We start from the raw sequence: 21,257 nt of genomic DNA, 5'->3' as shown, positions 1-21,257 counted from the left end.
ACATGCTTAGAATAGTGCCTGGTACATTCTAAATATTTATTTATTATTAGTTAATACAATGGTGAAAATAATCTCATTATAAGAACATGAGGCCCAGTGCGGTGGTGCAATCTGAGCACTTTGGGAGGCTGAGGCAAGCAGATCGCTTGAGCCCAGGAGTTCAAGACCAGCCTGGGCAACATGAGGAAATCCCATCCCTACTAACAGAAAATTTGGCCGGACATGATGGTGTGTGCCTGTAGTCCCAGCTACTCAGGAGGCTGAGGTGGGAAGATCACCTGAGCCTGGGATGCAGAGGTTGCAGTGAGCCGAGATCACACCACCACTGCACTCCAGCTGGGCAACAGAGCGAGAGCAAGACTCTGTCTCAAAAAATACATATATATATGAGCCAGGTGACCTTAACCAACAAGGATCTTTAATGGCCTTGACAAAAGAGATTAGAAATTTTATATACGATGCTTATTTATTAAAATTTCCATGCTGTCAGAAGTACTATCTTCTAGCTTTCTAAGCTTAAAGTCTTTCCTTAGTCCCTCCCTCCCTCCTCATTTTCCATATAGCCACCAAACTCAGTTTTCCAAAATCCTGCTTTCATTAAGTCACTTTTTCTGCTTAAGAACCTAAAAAAGCTCTTTATAAATTATCATATTAAAATCTAAATTCCTCTGAGTGGATTTTGAAGCCAGCAGTCTTAGTACAACCTCACATCCCACAAAGCCATCAGTCTGCTTTAACCCCCTCTTTGCTAGGCACTTTGTTGTCTCTCATTTCCCTATGAGATATGCTCCTTCCCTTCCTTTGTGTAGGCAGGTATCTATCCTCCTTTTCGCTTAAGGTCTTTTCTGCCCCCCCCCCCCCCCTTTTTTTTTTTTTTTTTTTTTTGAGTCAGGGTCTCACTCTGTCACCCAGGCTGGAGTGCAGTGGAGAAATCTCAGCTCACTGCAGTCTCGACTTCCTGGGCTCAGGTGATCCTCCCACCGTAGCCTCCCAAGTAGCTGGGACTACAGGGCATATGCCACCATGCCCAGCTAATTTTTTGTATTTTTTGTAGGAATGGGGTCTTGCCATGTTGCCCAGGCTGATCTTGAAATCCTAGGCTCAAGCAATCTGCCCACCTTGGCCTCCCAAAGTACTGGGATTACAAGCGTGAGTCACCATGCCCAGTCTGCCCTTCTCTTTCTAGTGCCTAGGTATCATTCATTATCCATTTCAAATCTTTCATTCGTCTAGTTATTTGGTGAACATTTATGAATATCTCCTACATGAAATGTGTTGCTCTGTTAGGGATTCAGGGTCAATAAGAAATTAAGAAACATTGGTGTCTATTCTATTCATCCTCTAGAGATCTACTTTCTCTGTACCTTTAGAGTACTTGCAATAAATTTCACCACTTGTTTTCATATTGTTTTATCTATATTAGTTCTGTTCCATGTCTTCATCCAACAGATATTTCTTGCTACCCCACTCCGTACTAGGGTGTTTGCTAATGATACCTGTGGTATATAAGACAGACATAGTCCCTTATGGAACTCACAGTATAGTAGAGAAAACAGACACACAACAAGGAATTATAAATGTACTGATTATTACAAATAATATGCATAGAATTCTAGGAATGCATATAATAGAGTTACCCCAGTTGGGAGTTAAATCAAAGTATATGTGAAAAAAATGTCATTTACGGTGATACCTGAATAATGAGTGGGGGTTAGGCAGGTGAAGAGTAGAGGAAGTATGAATCAATAAGGAAGCAGCTCTGCAAAAGCCATGAAACAAAAGAGCACACAATATGGGCAATAATAAGAAAGACTATGCGTATAAATAGAAAAAATGAATGAGAGGAAAAGAAGAATATTGTGATTAAATAAAATGTACAAGAAAATTATGGCCGGGTGTAGTGATGCCTGTAATTCCAGCACTTAGGGAAGCCAAGGTGGGAGTATCATTTGAGCCCAGGAGTTCAGGATCAGCCTAGACAACATGGAGAAACCCTCTCTCTACAAAACAAAAAAATACAAAAATTAGCTGGGTGTGATGGTACACGCCTGTAGTCCCAGCTACTTAGGAGGCTGAAGTGGGAGGATCACTTGAGCCCAAGAGGTTGAGACTGCAGTGATCCATGATTGTGCCACTGCACTCTAGCCTTGGTGACACAGTGAGACCCTGTTTCCAAAAAGAAAAGAAAAGAAAAAAGAAATCACTTTTTCAACAATGAAGTGGAATTATTAGACACAACACAATTTAACTGTATGAGATTGTAGGAGATAAAATTACGTTGAGTTAAAATAAAAATTTAATCAGAAGGAAAATTCAGTTTGCGGCCGGGCATGGTGGCTCACGCCTGTAATCCCAGCACTTTGGGAGGCTGAGGTGGGTGGATCATGAGGTCAGGAGATCGAGACCATCCTGGCTAACATGGTGAAACCCCATCTCTACTAAAAATACAAAAAATAAGCCGGGTGTGGTGGCGGGCACCTGTAGTCCCAGCTACTTGGGAGGCTGAGGCAGGAGAATGGCGTGAACCCGGGAGGCGGAGCTTGCAGTGAGCCGAGATCGCGCCACTGCACTCCAGCCTGGGAGACAGAGTGAGACTCCGTCTCAAAAAAAAAAAAAAAGAAAATTCAGTTTGCTAAATCAGGTAAGAAAAAGACCTGACACATAATCCATAAAATAAATGACAGGAAATACTGTTACTCTTTTAGAACAAAGGATTCTGAACCTGCACCCCATAAATGGAGGCAGCAGAGTTCACATAAAAACAGGTTATATGAATAGGCGCTGTTGTTGTGAATGTGTCCAGTCAGTACTGAAGTAACTATAGGGGCTTGACGCAGTGGCTCGCACCTGTAATTCTGGCACTTTGGGAGGCCAAGGTGGGTAGATGACCTGCAGTTAGGAGTCTGAGACCAGCCTGGCCAACAGGGTGAAATCCTGTCTCTATTAAAAATACAAATTTTGGCTGGGTATGGTGGTGTGTGCCTGTAGTCCCAGCTACTCAGGAGGCTCAGGTGGGAGAATTGCTTGAATCCTGGAGGCACAGGTTGCAGTGAGCCAAGATTGTGCCACTGCACTCCAGCCTGGGTGACAGAGCAGGACTCCGTCTCAAAAAAAAAAAAAAAAAAAGCAATAACTATGAGGGCCTCATAGCTTTTACAGATATACTTGTACAAACAAATAAAATTTCTAAACACACAGCACTACTTCACAAACATCAAGGATAGCAATATATGTTATTTGCTTGGGAATGACATCTGATCATCTAACTGTTACAGGATCCTTGATGTGTTGCTTTTCTGGCTGGAAAGCTCTGTGGCCAGTGGTGCCTTTGCCTGAGTTTTGCTCAGGCCTGCTGGGCTTGTTCCGGCCACTCAGCCTGGCAGGCTGTGCTAGGCTTACACTACCAGCCTGGATCCCATGTCTGCCAAGGGTGAGCCAGGCATGGAGCAGCAAGGGGTATGTGAGAAAGTAAGCGTGGGTTCCGGCCACTGCACACAGTCAGGCATGCTGGCTGCTGCAGTGAGGCAGGTAGCTCCAGGTGCCTGCACAGGCCCTGGCTCTCTGCCAGGCTGTGGCTGGACCAGGTGCACCGCAAGCAGCTTCCATAGCTGCCACCAGGGAATGTAGTGGCATTCGGAAGCTTGGAGACTTCAGTAACCACAAGGCCCCCAAAGAGGGAGTCACAGCCCTGGCTCAGGGAGCTCCCAAGCTTGGGCTCCCCAAAGGGCTGCAGCTCTTCTCTCCTCTTCACTTGCAATGTGGCAAGCAAGGGGCATGTTTCAGCCTTGTTGGTGTCACAGCTCTTTCAGCCCTGCCATTTGGCAGGTCCCAAGTTCTTGTCCTGCATCCAGGAAGAATGAGGTATGCAGACAAGTGGAGGGTGAGCAAAGTGAAGAGGAGCTTTATGAGTGACATAATAGCTCAGAGGAGGGCCTGGGGTGGGTGGCTCCTCTCTACAGGCAGGTTGTCAAATCGAGTATTCAGCTCTCAGCAGAGAGGAGGCCCTGGAGTGAGCAGCTCCTCTCTACAGCTGGTCATCTCAATGTCTGCAGGTCTCAGCAGAGAGGAGACCCTGGAGTGGGTAGCTCCTCTCTGCAGCTGGTCATCCCGATGTCTGCTCAGCTCTAGCTGATCCTAGGGCTTTTATAGGCCTCAGAGGAGGGGAAGCATGCACCAACTGGTCCATGGACGGCCACAGGCAGGCCGAGAAAAGGCACCGCAAGTTCCCACTACAGTCCATGGGACTGGTGCCTTGGCCCCCCAGCCTTCAGGCCCTTCCTAGCCTGAAGGTGGAACATCATCGGGGACCTGCCCTCTTCTGCTCAGGAATGTGTTTGCCTCCTGCTATTCATGGTGCCCAAGCTGTAGGTTCCATGGGGTGTCTGCAGGCCAGCACTGAGCTGCACACATCCCCCATTAGCTTCCCTCCTATGTTTGTCAGTGCCCAAGGTCCGGAGGGGGCCAAGGTGGCAGGGCACTGGCGTGTCAGCACTGCCCCAACTTTACTCTGAGATTGGAGTGGGTGCTGACAGCAGGGAAAAGACAGGCAGTAGGAGCAGGCATTTCCAGGGCCGTGAGGGAGGGGGTCCTTCACAGGCACCCAAGAGTGCGAGGATGCCTGGGTCCATAGCCACAACTTGGGTAGCTACAGCTGCGCCTGCAAGGGTGGGGCTCCTGCCTGCTCCATGGAGCAGAAGGCCCAGGTCTGCACCCATAACTTGGGCAGCTGCACCTCGGGAGGCCCACCCCACCAACTTGGAAGGGGTGGGGCTCCCACTTGTCCCCGGCTCCTACAGGCTCCATGGAGTATGCAGCCCTGGCAGCACCTCCCTGCTGCAGCCAGCATGATGGCAGCAGCCACTCCAGACAGGCCACTGATGGCATCATTTTACTGGACAGCAAACTCTCAGAAAGCAGGCATAAGATTTTTTTTTGTTTTTTTTGTTTTTTTTGGAGACAGAGTTTTGCTCTTTTTGCCCAGGCTGGAGTCCAATGATGAGATCTCAGCTCACTGCAACCTCTGCCTCCCATGTTCAAGCAATTCTCCTGCCTCAGCCTCCCGAGTAGCTGGGATTACAGGCGCCCAGCTAATGTTTGTATTTTTAGTAGAGACGGGGTTTCACCACGTTGGCCAGGGTGGTCTCAAACTACTGACCTCAGGTGATCCACCTGCCTTGGCCTCCCAAAGTGCTGGGATTACAGGCGTGAGCCATCGCGCTTGGCCAGCAGGCCTAATGTTCTTATCTCATCTTTATATTTCAAATCAAAGAACATATTTAATAAATGTTTGTGAAATAGACAGTAATATTTCAAATCTGAGAAATAAAATAGGTTTTCAAAGCACAATCTCTTTTAAAACTTTTTAGGCCATGAAAGATTGCACTATTGCACTCCAGCTTGGGCAAGAGAGCAAGATCTGTGAACTACAAATAGTTCACTTTAAAGATTTGACTCTACCTAGTCTCATCTATTACTCCTTGATACTCCAAGGCAGGATTATCTAAATGCTGAAGACTGCTAGTTGTATCCCAGAAAAAAGTAAGCACACATTCTAGCTACTATTTTCTAATATCCTTAAAAAAAAAAAAAAAAAATCACGTGGAAAGTCATGGGTAAAAGCTTTCTTCACAGAGGTCATTCTCATAATAATGCTGAGAACTGAGCTCACAAATCCAATAAAACATCTGTGTGATTCTACGTGCATACGAAGTACATAATGCTTATTCAACGCATAAATGATTCAGTGGCTAAATGAAGAAAAAAGGAAATGAAAAAGGAAAAAAAAGAAAAAAGAAAAGGAAAGAAAAATTATTTTATACAAAGAAACCCGGCTGGGCACAGCGGCTCATGCCTGTAATCCCAGCACTTTGGGAGGCTGAGGTGGGTGGATCACCTGAGATCAGGAGTTTGAGACCAGTTTGGCTAACATGGTGAACCCGTGTCTCTACTAAAAATACAAAAATTAGCCAGGCATGGTGGTGGGTGCCTGTAATCCCAGTTACTTGGGAGGCTGAGGCAGGAGAATCGCTTGAACCCAGGAGGCAGAGGTTGCGATGAACTGAGACCACACCACTGAAAAAAAAAAAAAAAAAAAAAAAGAGCAAAACTCCAGCCTGGGCGACAGAGTGAGACTGTGTCTCAAAAAAAAAAAAGAAAGAAATCTAAGAAATAGTGGAAGAAGTGGAATTATCACCCTAATAAAACAACAAATTTTAATCATTATTATACCAAACTAAGTTTAAAAATAAAATCTCTTTAAAAGCCCAATAATTATCATTAGACATTTTAGAACTGATTTTAAAAAATATTTAAATTCATGAAAGACTTCACGTGCAAATAGGCAAAAAATATTTACATAATTCTGTTAAATGTGTGTATAGTATGTACAATTTCACTTTAGTTACAAAATGTAGCTTAATTCAAAATGAATCATTTGCTTTTGGAACCTTAAAGCCATTTTGAGACTTACACTAAGCTGTGCTTAAATACTAAGAACAGTTGAAAATAATAAATATTTGGCCGGGCGCAGTGGCTCACGTCTATAATGCCAGCACTTTGGAAGGCGGAGCCGGGTGGATCACTTGAGGTCAGGAGTTTAAGACTGGCCTGGTGAACATGGTGAAACTCCGTCTGTACTAAAAATCCAAAAATTAGCCGGCCATGGTGGCGGGCGCCTGTAATCTCAGCTACTCGGGAGGCTGAGGCAGAAGAACTGCTTCAACCCAGGAGGTGGAGGTTGCAGTGAGCTGAGATCGCACCATTGCACTCAAGCCTGGGCGACACAGCGAGACTCTATCTCAAAAAAAAAAATAAAAAAAATAAAAAAATAAATAAATAAATATTTATAGTAGGAAGGGGGATATTTTAAAAATCTCACCACTAATATTACAGATACAAGGCTAATTTCATGACCTAATCAAAATGCAAATCTAACACTATCATAACATTAAAAGGTAAAATGACACATCCAATGAACAACTAGGTCACAAATTTGACATCTTGTCTTTCTGTAATGAAATTCCCCATAACTGAACTAAGCCATACAATATTATGAACTGTTCATTGTTAATTAATTATAAGTAAAATTTATACATAATCATGCATTTTTCACCTTCACTCATGTTTTCAACTATGAAAAATACGCCTTCATGGTAAATCTTACCTCATTGTATCTGTTGCTGGGAATTTTGATGCTGGTTTTCCGAACTTCCATATCAACCACCAAACCTTGAACTACTGGCAAGGTATACTGGTAATTTCTGAAGTCCTGGGCCAAAGCAGATTGAAGCAGAATAAATTAATTCATCAATGGTAGGGTTTAATTTATAGTAATAAAATTAACACAAATAGAAAAAATGTCAATATTGAAAGATCCTATTTATTTAAATAATAAGGAAATGTATAATGAAAACCCCACTGTATGTATTTTAGCTCTTTAGTTTTTAAACTCTTATAAGTAAACCAAACATTATCATATACCTCTTATACACATTAAAAAATATTTTTGAATGTTTACCCTGCTTTACCACCACTTAACATTTTCTGTATTTATTTGTTAGCTATCTGTCTCCTCCCTCTGAAGCTCCAAGAGAGTATAAACTCTCAGTTGTTTTGTTCTTGCTATATCCTTAACACCTGGAACATCTTAAGCACTCAATGATTATCTGTAAGGAAACGTATACACACTAACACACCATCTATCCAGTATGGGTGAAACAAAATGAACAAGAGTGGTAGACTCAAGGTCAAAGTAATAGCAAATGGCTAGATTTCATAGGTTCTTATAGGTCACCATGAGGACTTTTGCCTTTAGGAGGCTTTTGACCTGTTTTAACAGATCTGACTTCTTGGTAATGAATAGGTGGTAAGGGAGGACGAACAGAAGAGCAGATAAATACAATAAAAACAATCAAGGTAGGAGATAGTGAGAGTTTAGACCAGGATGTTAACAGTTTATTTATTTATTTTGAGATGGCGTCTCACGCTGTTGCCCGAGCTGGAGTGCAGTGGTGTGATCTTGGCTCACTACAAACTCCGCCTCCAGGGTTCAAGTGATTCTCATGCCTCAGCTTCCCAAGTAGCTGGGATTACATATGTGCGTCACCATGCCTGGCTAATTTTTGTATTTTTAGTAGAGACAAGGTTTCACCATGTTGGCCAGACTGGTCTTGAACTCCCAACCTCAGGTGATCCACCTGCCTCGGCCTCTCAAAGTGCTACAATTACAGGCGTGAGCCACTGCATCTGGCCAGGATGTCAACAGTTTAAAAAGTGATGAGAAGTTGTCAATTTCTAGATATATAGATCTAGATTTTTTTTTTTTTTTTTTTTCCTGAGACAGAGTCTCACTCTGTTACCCAGGCTGGAGTGCAATGGCGCAATCTTGGCTCACTGCATTCTCTGCCTCCCAGGTTCAATCAATTCTCCTGCCTCAGCCTCCCAAGTAGCTGGGATTACAGGAATGCACCACCAGGCCCAGATAATTTTTGTATTTTTAGTAGAGACGGGGTTTTGCCATGTTGGCCAGGCTGGTCTCAAACTCCTGACCTCAGGTGATCCGCCCACCTTGGCCTCCCAAAATGCTGGGATTACAAGTGTGAGCCACTGCGCCCAGCCTGTTTCCAGACATATTTTAAAGGAAAATCTGATAATATTTGCCACCGTGGATGTGGAATGTGAACAAATGATAAAAGTTAAAGATGATTCTAAATTTTATAGCCAGGGTTACTAGAAGACTGGAACTGCCATTTACTGAAATGTAGAATATGATGTGAGATGGAGGGTATTTCTAAGTAACTTGACTTCATTACTTGCAAAAAAACTCAAGAATATTGATAACCAGCACCCAACTGGTAAAATCAGAATGTCTGGCAACCAATAAAAAAATACCAAACATTCAAAGCAGGAAAATACGATTCGAAATAAAGGAAAAAAAATCAATCCATGGAAACTGAGCCAGAACTTATACAAGATGTTAGAATTACTAAAGGCATTACAATAGTTATATTGTATTCTACATGTACAAAATGTTAAGCAGAGACATAAAAGATCTTAAAAGACCCAAGTATAACTTCTAGAGATGAAAATCACAGTATTTGAGATTGTTTAAAAGATTGATAGAATTAACAGCAGTTTAAACCAAAATAAAAGATCAGTGAAATTGAGAGCACAGCAATAAAACCCATCCTAAATGAAAACAGAGACAAAAAAGACTGAAAAAGAAATAAAAAGAACATTAGTAAGCCGTGAAACAATTTCAAGCAGCCTGATATATATGTAAGTGGAGTAATCTCCTTCGGGGAGAGAAGGGGATGAACAGAAAAAATATCAGATGAAAACTATAAACTCATAGATTCAAAAAGCTCAATGAACCCCAAGTACGGGAAACATGAAAACTACACTATGGCACATTATAATCAATTTGCTTCAAACCTGTAATTTTAAAAAGCTTTTGAAACTAGCCAGAGGTCAGGCACAGTGGCTCATGCATGTAATCCCAATACTTTGGGAGGCTGAGGTGGAAGGATGGCTTGAGCCCAGGAGTTGGAGACCAGTCTGAGAAACACTGTGAGACCTTGTCTGTATAAAAAATAAACAAAATTAGCTGGGCGTAGTGGCACGTACCTGTAGTCCCAGCTACTTGGTAGGCCAATGTCGGGAGGATCACCTGAGCCCTGCAGGTCAAGGGTGCAGTGAGCCATGATTGTGCCACTACACTCCAGCCTGGGCAACAGAGTGAGACCCTATTTCCAAAAAAAAAAGATGGAAAAAGAAAAACAACATTAAGAAAAGAAAAAATTGTTATGTAGAGAGGAACAAAGATGAGAGGGAAAACAATGCAAACCAGAAGACAGTGGAGCAACATCTTAAAAATACTCAAGGAAAACTCGGGCTGAGTGTGGTGGCTCACACCTGTAATCCCAGCACTTTGGTAGGCCAGGACAGGAGGATCCCTTGAGGTCCGGAGTTCAAGACCAGCCTGGGCAACATAGTGAAACCCTGTCTCTACTAAAAATACAAAAATTAGCTGGGCATGGTGGTGCATGCCTGTAATCCCAGCTACTTGGGAGGCTGAGGTGGGAGCATCGCTTGAGCCGGGGAGGTGGAAGTTGCAGTGAGCCGAGATTGTGCCACTGCACTACAACCTGGGTGAAAGAGTGAGACTCTGTCTCAAAAAAAAAAAAAAACCCAAAAAACAAAACTCAAGCTAGACTTCTCCATCCACCAAAAGTATCTTCCAAATATGAAGATCAAATAAAGACGTTGTTAGAAACACAAAAGCTAAAAGAATTCATCAGTAGCAAACCTACACTGTAAGAAATATTACAGGCAATCATTTTGGCAGAAGGAAAATGACACCAGATGAAAATACAGAGTTATACAAAGGAATGAAAAACACTGGAAATGGCAACTAGATGGGTAAATCTACAAGATTTTTTTTCTTTTTCTTTTCTTTTTTTTTTTTTTGAAACTGAGTCTCACTCTGTTGCCCAGGCTGGAATGCAGTGGCGCAATCTTGGCTCACTGCAACCTCTGCCTCCCAGGTTCAAAAGATTCTCCTGGCTCAGCCTCCTGAGTAGCTGGCATTTACAGGCACGTGCCACCATGCCCAGCTAATTTTTGTAGCTTTAGTACAGACGGGGTTTCACCATATCAGCCAGGCTGGTCTCAAACTCCTGACGTTGTGATCCGCCCGCCTTGGCCTCCCAAAGTGCTGGGATTACAGGCATGAGCCGCCGCGGCCTGCCAAGATTTCTTTTTTCTTATTGTTCCTCTAAAAGACAGTGACATCAGCAAGATGGTTGACTGGAGTTGTCTGGCTCTTGCTCCCCTCTACTCAACAAAAGGGACCAAAACAACAATAAACAAACTATATATATATATATTTTTTTTTTTTTGAGACGAGTCTTGCTCTGTCACCCAGGCTGGAGTGCAGTGGCGCGATCTTGGCTCACTGCAACCTCCACCTCCCGGGTTCAAGCAATTCTCTGCCTCAGCCTCCTGAGTGGCTGGGATTACAGGTACCCACCACCAAGCCTGGCTAATTTTTTTGTATTTTTAGTAGAGATGAGGTTTCACCATCTTGGCCAGGCTGGTCTTGAACTCCTGACCTTGTGATCCACCCGCCTCGGCCTCCCAAAGTTCTGGGATTATAGGCATGAGCCACTGCGCCCCCTAAACAAACTATATTTCAACTGGAGTGGCTGTGGAAGTATGCTGGAGAGCACCAGGGGAGTGCTGAAATTCCTGTGGAGCACCAGATGCCCTGGATAGCACCACAGAGATGGGAGCGAAGCAGTCTGCCTCTGCCGCACTGCCTCCCTGCAAGGAATGTCCTGGAGTCAGGAAGGACTACTTCTAATGGGGAAAGGGTAAGCTGGTGACCCATGGTCCCCATGACCACTGCAGCCTCCTGCATACCTTGCTACAGGACAGTCCCGCAGTCCCCACAAACCCTGAATCCAGTTTGTAATTGCCTGCAGTTCACAGGACTACACTGCTCCAGAGTTGGAGCCCACGTCATACAGCCCCTATTTCCAGTCATAGCATGGTGCCGTCTTGAAACTGGACCCACTGCTAGAGTTCATCCTGCCTGGGGGCCAACTGCCACTGCATCTCTCCATCTCTGAAGCCCCACTGTCAGTCTATAACACACACATGTAGCTGCATCACCACCATCCAGCTGCTGAGAGCCTAGGCCCAACAGAATGAGGAAGCCCTGGCACTGAACTCACATGGCACCTCCCTGCCCCAGGGAACAGGCAGACCTGTACAGTGGAGAAACCAACACACAGCTGGCTGGCCTGCTGTGCCCAGCCGGACAAGCAGGCCAGCACAATAAAGGCCATATGTGACAAACCCACAGCTAACATCATATTGAATGGGAACAGTGGAAATCTTTTCCTCAAAGATCAAGAACAAGACACAGATGCCCATTTTAATCCTTTCTATTCAACACAGTCCCAGCCAGAGCAACTAGGCAAGAGAAAGAAATAAAAGGCATCCAAACTGGAAAGGAGCAAGTCAAATTGTGCTTGTTTGCAAATGACATGACCTTATACATAGAAAACCCTAAAGATGCCACCAAAAACCTGTTAGAGCTAATAAATTCAGTAAAGTTGTAGGATACAAAATCAGCATGTAAAATCAGTAGTGTTTCTATATGCTAATAAAAATAAATAAAACAATTCCATTTACAGTAGCTATAAAAAAATAAGATACCTAGGAATACACTTAGTTAAGAGGTAAAAGATCTTTACGATGAAACCTATAAAACATTGACAAAGGAAACTGATTCCATGTTCATGGATTAGAAGAATTAATACTGTGAAAATGGCCATACTACCCAAAGCAATCTACAGACTTAATGCAATCTCTATCAAAATACCAATGATATTCTTCACAGAAACAGAAAAAAAAAAAAAAAAAAAAAACCTTAAAATTCTTAAAAAACCACAAAAGGCCTCAAATGGCCAAAGCAGTCCTGAGCAAAAAGAACAAAGCTAAAGATATCACACTACCTGGCCAAGTATACTACAAAACTATAGTAACCAAAACAGCATAGTAGTGGCCAAAACAAACACATACTCCAACAGTACAGAATAGAAGGCCTAGAAATGAATTTGCACACCTACAGCCAACTAATTTTCGACAAAGGTGCCAAGAACACACACTGCAGAAAGGACTCTCTTCAATAAATAGTACTTGGAAAAGTGGATATATCCATATGCAGAAGAATGAAACTAGACCCCCACCTCTCCCCATATACAAAAATCAACTAAAAATGGATTAAAGACTTAAATTTAAACCCAAAACTATGAAACTATTAGAAGAAAACAGGGCAAATGCTTCACAATATTGGGCTAGGCAAGGAATTTTTAGGCAAGATCCCAAAAGCACAGGCAATAAAAGCAAAAATAGACAAATGGAATTACATCAAACTAAAAAGATTTTGCACAGAAAAGGAAACTATTAACAGAGTGAAGACACAACCTACAGAAATGGGAGGAAATATCTGCAAACCATACATCTGAAAAGGAGTTAATATCCGGAATATATAACAAACTTAACCTAGCAGCAAAAAGACAACCCAATTAAAAAACAGGCAAAAGGCACTTTGGGAGGCTGAGGTGGGTGGATCACTCGAGGTCATGAGTTTGAGACCAGCCTGGCCAACATGCGTCTCTACTAAAAATACAAAAACTAGCTGGGCATGGTGTTTCGTGCCTGTAATTCCAGCTACTGAGGAGGCTGAGGCACAAGAATTGCTTGAACCCAGGAGACAGAGGTTGCAGTGAGCCGAGATCGTGCCACTGCACTCCAGCCCAGGCGACAGTGCGAGACTCTGTCCCAAAACAAAAACATAAACAAAAACAATTTTTTTAAAAAAAGAAATTAAAAAAAGACAACTGGAATTATAGCTTTTAAGCATCACAGAGGGAAGAAATCACCAAACCCACTCCTCAAAAAGCAATCGAAAAGCTGTGTAAGTGGTTTAAAAAGAACCATTTCAGTGCTCCAGAATTAGATCAAAGGCATATAACATTAAGAAGCATTTTGGCTGGGCGTGGTGGCTCATGCCTGTAATCCCAGCACTTTGGGAGGTTGAGGCGGGCAGATCACCTGAGGTCAGGAGTTTGAGACCAGCCTGGCCAACATGGTAAAACCCTGTCTCTATGAAAAATACAAAAAATTAGCTGGGTATGGTGGCAGGTGCCTGTAATCCCAACTGCTCTGAGGGCTGAAGCAGGAGAATCTCTTGAACCTGGGAGGCAGAGGTTGCAGTAAGACTGCGCCACTGCACTCCAGCCTGGACAACAGAGCGAGACTCCGTCTCAAAAAAAAAAAAAGAAGTGTTTTTTCATGAAAACTACTGAACTTTGAATTGAGTCTGTGACCTTCTTGCCTGGGGCTGCCCCCTAGCCCCATTAGGTAGTTAGGTAGTTCAACCAGGGCAAGGTAGTTTGTAAAAACAATGAGCTTTCCAGCCGGGAGCAGTGGCTCACGCCTGTAATACCAGCAGTTTGGGAGGCTGAGGCAGGTGAATCATTGAGGCCAGGAGTTTGAGATCAGTCTGGCCAACATGGTAAAATGCTCTCTCTACAAAAAATACAAAAATTAGCTGGGTGTGGTAGTGTGCTCCCATAGTCACAGCTGCTTGGGAGGTTCAGGCACGAGAATTGCTGGGAGGTGGAGGTTGCAATGAGCTGAGATCGCACCACTGCATTCCAACTTGGGCGATGGAGACTCTGTCTCAAACAAAACAAAACAAAACAAACAAAAAAATGAGCTTTGCTACTTGAAGGAGTTTACTTGCTATGGAACATTGTCAAAGTGGTAATCTCAGTGGTTATTAAAAAGGGAGGCCCAGTAGCTTGATTAGCTTGAGTTCACTAAACCTGTTTGGGGCAAGTTCTGGGAGGTGAGACAACCATAGGGAGCTTCATAAACTGTCCAAATATCCAGGATCAATCCTAGTCTGTGCATATATGCAGCAGAGAACTTAGTGGACTCAAGCCAACCAATGATCTTGGCCAACAGAGTCAGAACCTGTGTACGTGTGTAGGAGACATGAGAGAGCCCAGAAGAAAGGAAAACAATGAAGTTTAAATTCCAGTCCATATTCAGATCCATCAGCAGAGAGCAGTACCCTTACTGGCTTGGGGTATCTGGGTACAATCTCTGACCAATCTTTGCTTGGATAATAACCTATATAGACACAAGAGAAACTCATAGAATGCCAGTCTTAAAAACAAGACAGAATGCTAGGTGTTTTATTTATGTATTACTTCTAGTCCTCACAATAATTCTGCAAGGTTAGACAGTAAGTGTATAATCAGGTGCTGGAATCCTGTACCATTTCACTTCATGTTTGCAAAAGAGTATATGTGTGTGTGTGTGTGTGTGTGTGTGTGTGTGTACGTGTGTGTATACATATGAATATATATGTATATATGTGTATATATGTATATATATGTGTGTGTGTGTGTATGTGTATATATATATATACATACACACACACACACATATATATACTGTTCTTTTTCTTCAGCATAAATCTTTACCTGCCTTAAGCAGCTTGGGCACAGCTACCAAGAAAATAATAAAATTGCTTTCTTCCTTCTCCCATATAAACTCCAGTAAGGACAAAGGAAAAAAACTTCCCAACTTACGGCAAGAAGATTCATGATGGTATGCCCCGTCTCTCCAAACAATGGCTTCCGAAATCTGACACTGAATAGTGGGCATGGATAAACTATGGAAATGAGAAATGATCAAACTTAAGTTTGGCAACATAAAACTTTGGTAAAAGAGATTTCATGACCAATACAATTTTCAAAATATAATGGCTCATTAGAACATACCAAATTTTGGGCTCAAAAAGTATTTGGCATGGTAGCAGACAAATGCTGAGCCATATTAAGTCTTCTGATAACCAGAATAAGCCTTTTGATGTAAATGTTTCAAAAATGACACACAATAGCCAGGCATAGTGGCTCATGCTTGTAATCCCAGCACTTTGGGAGGCTGAGCCTAGGAGTTTGAGACCAGCCTGTGCAACCTAGGGAGACCCTGTCTCTACAAAAAACAAACAAAAAAATTAGCTGGGTGTGGTAGCATGCACCTGTAGTCCCATCTACTTGGGAGGCTGAGAGGTAGAAGGATGGCTTGAGCCCAGGAGGTAGAGGCTACAGTGAGACATGACTGTGCCACTGCACTGCAGCCTTGGTAACAGAATGAGACCCTGTCTCCAAAACAAACAAACGAAACAAACAAAAAAACCCCACAAGGTCTTAGGGAGCAATCTTCTTCAAACTGAATTGATACGATCCAGGAAATAAATATCTCCTGATTCTTCTGTGCTCAATAAGTTTAAGAGTTCATTTTTTTTTTTCCAACAAGAGTTCACTCTTTTCTTTTTTTTGAGACAGAGTCTCACTCTGTCACCCAGGCTGGAGTGCAGTGGTATGATCTCCTGCCTTAGGAGGGTTCAAGCAATTCTCCTGCCTCAGCCTCTCCAGTAGCTGGAATTACAGGCATGCGCCACCATACCCAGCTAATTTTTTTGTATTTTTAGTAGAGATGGGATTCGCCATGTTGGCCAGGCTGGTCTTGAACTCTTGACCTCAAATGATCTGCCTGCCTTGGCCGCCTCTCAAAAGTGCTGGAATTAGAGGTATGAGCCACTGCACTCAGCCAAGAGTTCATTCTTCTATACCTCCTAACCAGGATCCTCCTTAGGAGAGGCAAATCACAGTCTGGCTCATCTCTTAAACTTTATGGTTTGAAATGTCTGTATAAAATAGGAAGATACACATGTTGCTTCTTCTGCACACAATCCTTCTCTTTCCCTGATTCATTTAGCTGATTCATATGCCTCCTTCAGAGTTAATCCAGAGGCACTCTGGTCCAAGAAAACTGAAGGTCCAACTACTCCTTCATTCCTGGTCAAGTTAGAGCCCGTCTTGGAGCTCCCAATGAACTTAACTTTGAGCACAGGTTTTAACACAATATACCACTATAATCATGATTTCTGTATGTATTCCTTATAAAAGTTCCCGAGAGCCTATAATCACGTCTTAGCTATTTCAGAATTCCCAGGATTCAGGATATATGGGAGGCCTTTATTAAATTCTTATTGAATTAATAAATAATTGGTGAAAGAATGAAGTTGACTTGCTGAGAACATAAACTGTTTTATGGTTTATAAAATAATGTTTCATTTATTCTCTCATTTGATCCTGTTAACAATCCAATATAAAATAAAAGGCAAGCATTATTATTTCCAGTTTACAAAAGAAACACAATCAGAGAACTTGAGTGACTTGCCCAAAGTTACAGAGCTCATAAGTGGCAGAGTTGAGAATCTTACTCAAGTGGTCTGATTCCTAGCACAGGGCACTTTTAATTAGATGGAGATATAAAATTTAAAATAAAGCTTGCATTTAACCATTAATGTCTTTTTAAAAATCACATCTTAGTTGCACTGCTAAAGCCATGGGCAAGGAAGCTCTTCTTCTGTAGCCTATATCTTACCAACTGAGAGTGGTTTCCATTCCACTAGCTTCCAGTATGTTAAGTAAAATATAATTGATCATAACTGTTTTCCAACCAAGTGACAAAGAATATGCTCATCATATACAGATACTATAAAAAATAAAGTTACTTAAGTTCAAATTCATTTTTCTAAAGATGATCATGTTTTTTATCAATAAACTATAAAAGCAGTAAGTTTACAAGGTAATAATCAACTTCCTCATTCGTTATTTTCAGTGCTTCCCATTACGCCCAATATACGCAGACAATAGCCAAAATTTAGTTTAGCTATTTCAAAAGACTATTTCTGCTGAATTATATCACCAAACAGAGGGCTCTGAATATTTCAGGCATTATTTAGTTATCATGCCTTGAAAAACGTGTTTTTACTACTTACGTCGATATTCAGCTCCAAGTCTCAACATCAGACGGATAGGAAATACTTTAGCCCAAGGAGTTTCCCATTTCTGGATAAGAATCCCAAACAAGTAAGGTGGGGTTGGGAGTACTAGGTCTTGCAGTGACTGGTAGGTAGATGTCACATATAAGAATCCACCATGTTCTTTACTGCCAAGGAAACTTTGACTGAAGAAGGAATGTCCCAAGTTGCTCACCACATTCCCTAAAAACAAAAAAGTTTATTAGTTACTTTGTATCAATAAATTATCATATTTTTTCTTTTTTTTTTTGAGACGGAGTCTGGCTGTCCCCCAGGCTGGAGTGCAGTGACGCAATCTTGGCTCACTGCAAGCTCTGCCACCCGTGTTCACCCCATTCTCCTGCCTCAGCCTCCTGAGTAGCTGGGACTACAGGTGCCCGCCACCACGCCCGGCTAATTTTTTTGTATTTTTAGTAGAGACGGGGTTTCACCGTATTAGCCAGGATGGTCTCCATCTCCTGACCTCATGATCCACCCACCTCAGCCTCCCAAAGTGCTGGGATTACAGGCATGAGCCACCACGCCTGGCCAATTAATCATATTTTTAATAAACATTATGCAACTCTGGGCTGGATGGACACTACCAAACAGTAATTCCCAATCTTTCACTATGAAAGACTTACATTTAAAAAGCTGATTTTTAAATAAATGGCATTTATTAAGTGAAAATTTGGTTTCCAATTTTATCAGGGCTTCTAATGAGCATAAACTAAGTTATATTATCACACTATTGAAGTTTGTCTAAGTAAAAGCCAAAAATATTGATGCCTTCCTTGGTTACATTGTACAGCTTTACTGTATGAATTGCTTTAGAGGTCTCAAGAACTATCACCTTGAAGGTCATAAAGAAATGTTCAAGGCCGGGTGCAGTGGCTCACACCTGTAATCCCAGCACTTTGGGAGGCCGAGGTGGGTGGATCACAAGGTCAGGAGTTCGAGACCAGCCTGACCAACATGGTAAAACCCCATCTCTACTAAAAATACAAAAATTAGCCGGGCGTAGTGGTGTGCGTCTGTAATCCCAGCTACTCAGGAGGCTGAGGCAGGAGAATTGCTTGAACCTGGGAGGCGGAGGTTGCAGTGAGCCAAGATTGTGCCACTGCGCTTCAGCCTAGGTGACAGAGTGAGACTCCGTCTCAAAAAAAAAAAAAAAAAAAAATGTTCAGATTAGGAAGCTGCTGTCACCAAGCTTATAATTTCACTGGGCGAACAAAGTCAACTCATGAACTTAATGAATTATGGTAATAAGTACAGTTATAAGACATTAAGGGAAGATGAGGATTTATGAAGATGGTACCACACACAAGTTTTTTTTTTTTTTTTTTTGAGATGGAGTCTTGCTCTGTCACCCAGGCTGGACTGCAGTGGTGTGATCTTGGCTCAATGCAGCATCTGCCTCCCAGGTTTAAGCAATCCTCTCACCTCAGCCTCCTGAATAGCTACAATTACAAATATGCACCACCACACTCAGCTAATCTTTTTCGTATTTTTAGTAGAAACAGGGTTTCACCATGTTGGCCAGGCTGGTCTCAAATTCCTGACTTCAAATGATCCATCTGCCTTGGCCTCCCAAAGTGCTGGAATTACAGGTGTGAGCCACCGTGCTTGGACAGGATTTATTGTTTATAATTTTTTGAGACAAATATGAAACACAGCTCTATAATTTAGGGCTTATCTAAATTCACATTAAGCAGGTTTTTTTTTTTTTTTTTTTTTTTTTTTTTTTTTTTTTTTGAGACAGTCTCGCTCTGTCACTAACCTTGGATTGCAGTGGTGCAATCTCAGCTCACTGCAACCTCTCCTTCCCGGGTTCAAACAATTCTCCTGCCTCACCTTCCCAAGTAGCTGGGACTACAGGCACCCACCACCACGCCTGGCTAATTTTTGTATTTTTAGTACAGATGTGGTTTCACCATATTGGCCAGGCTGGTCTTGAACTCCTGACCTCAAGTAATCCACCTGCCTTGGCCTCTCAAAGTGTTGGGATTACAGGTATGAGCCACCACGCCTGGCCAAGGCATTTTATAATTCAAAATACTTTTGTGAATGAAACAGTAACAAACATATCAACCCTTCATTAAGGAGACATTTTCCTCAGTTTAGAATTGCTAAAGGACTTTCTGACAAGAGCTGCTCAATGATGGAACAACAAATGTGTTCACTAGCCACACACGAGCTTCCTTTGATACCTTTGAAAGCAATAACACCAAATGAAGCAATCTCCATCAGAGAAATTAATGCTTACTTTTCTTGAAAACTAGAGTTTATTCTTATAATGGTTATGGGTCTTTGCATCCTTGATTTTAGCGGATAGGTATCCTGACAGTAGGAGCCACAAGTGAAGGGAATACCTCCCCATTAAACTCAGGGAAGCTTTGTGGCTGAAGTCATGTTCACCTAAACATTATCATTTACATTTTACATTTAAGGTAGTACATTCAGGAATTTAGGGGTAGTACTTTTGCTCCAGGATTACCCAGGTCTGGATGCACAATTAAGCTGCTAGGCCAGATCTATAAAAACAAAACAATTGTCATATCAATGTAGCAGTATGGCATTTTGAAAAATAAATTGCAGATTTTGGAGTCCCAGAGATACAGGTTTGAATGTTAGTTTGATCATTCACTATTGTGGGATCTGGGGCAAGTTACTTCTCTGAGCATCAATGTCCACGTTAAATGGGAGGAGAAACTATATTAAATTCCAGATGTGTTATAAAGAATAAATGAAAGGAAATCTATAAAATGCCTAACAGGACCAGCAACATTGTATTCTCAAAAAATTATAACTATTATTATTCTAATGCAAATATACATATATTGATCAGCCACATATATGATCTTTGGGGGGACTTTCAATGATTTTAGAGTAAGATTCAGATAAATTTAAATTTTTTCTGGCAGCCACTGCAGGATCAGGGATAGAGTGTCAGGAACTTTAGGGAGATAAGATCCCCAAATTCACCACTGCCTCTTTACCACCTCCCTAGATCCTGGAATTCTAGGATACAATATAAGAGACACTTCATACAAAATTCAACAGATAATTTGTCAAAGAGAAAAATTTTTTTTTCATCTCTTTATCTAGCTTTGGTGAATAAGGAAGAGAATAGAGAATTAAATAGAGATGCTTTCCCGCCACAATGTAGGGTGCATGACAGCATTCCTCTAACTCTATCAACGGCATGCTATGGTTTGAATATATCCCTCAAAAAGCATGTGTTGGAAACTTGGTGCTAGGAGGCAAGGCCTCATGAGAGGTGACTGGATTAATGCTGTTATCCTGGGAGTGGGTTCGTTATGAAAGAACAAGTTTGGCCTCCCTTGTGCACATGCCCTCATGCACATGCACATTCTTTCTCTCTCTTCTCCACCCCATTTGCCCTTCTGCCACGGGATGATGCAGCAAAAAGGTCCTCACCAGATGCCTACCCCTCAATCTTGGACTTTGCAGCCATGAGAACTATAGGAAATACATTTCTGTTCATTACATATTATCCAGTGTGTGGTATTCCATTATAGCAGCAAAAATAGACTAAGACACAGCGTAATGTTTATATTTCACAAAGATTGTCCTAGTAAATATAGCTTAGAGGTGAAAAATATGTTGGCTTAGTACTCAAGGCATTCACTCATTATTCCTTTGCGATTTCCCTATTAGAGCCTGGAATCTATTGGTAGTTATTTTCCACAGATATTGATTTCCTTTCTGCCTCTTCCATTTAACACTCTCTTCATCCCAATCACAGATTCTTCACGAAGTCCCCTCTCATTATAAAATG

At 42.1% G+C, this 21,257-nt stretch overlaps 1 protein-coding gene across 2 annotated transcripts in view; it reads right to left on the bottom strand.

The window, feature by feature from the left end:
* The window catches only part of ZFYVE9 (zinc finger FYVE-type containing 9), a 211,203-nt gene that overhangs the window by 46,404 nt on the left and 143,542 nt on the right, over positions 1 to 21,257 (bottom strand). For both annotated transcript variants that reach the window (XM_032137658.2, XM_032137659.2), the window contains 3 exons: positions 17,435 to 17,659; positions 15,174 to 15,256; positions 7,163 to 7,267 (listed from right to left, as the gene is read on the bottom strand). In XM_032137658.2, the coding sequence (XP_031993549.1) occupies positions 7,163 to 7,267; positions 15,174 to 15,256; positions 17,435 to 17,659 (413 nt within the window). The remainder of the gene's footprint in view (positions 1 to 7,162; positions 7,268 to 15,173; positions 15,257 to 17,434; positions 17,660 to 21,257) is intronic.

The sequence above is a fragment of the Hylobates moloch genome, unplaced genomic scaffold (genome assembly GCF_009828535.3).
Source record: "Hylobates moloch isolate HMO894 unplaced genomic scaffold, HMol_V3 SCAFFOLD_18, whole genome shotgun sequence".
NCBI classification, from domain to species: domain Eukaryota; kingdom Metazoa; phylum Chordata; class Mammalia; order Primates; family Hylobatidae; genus Hylobates; species Hylobates moloch.
Note: the sequence above shows the minus strand (reverse complement) of the source record. Positions and strands in the feature narration are given on the sequence as shown.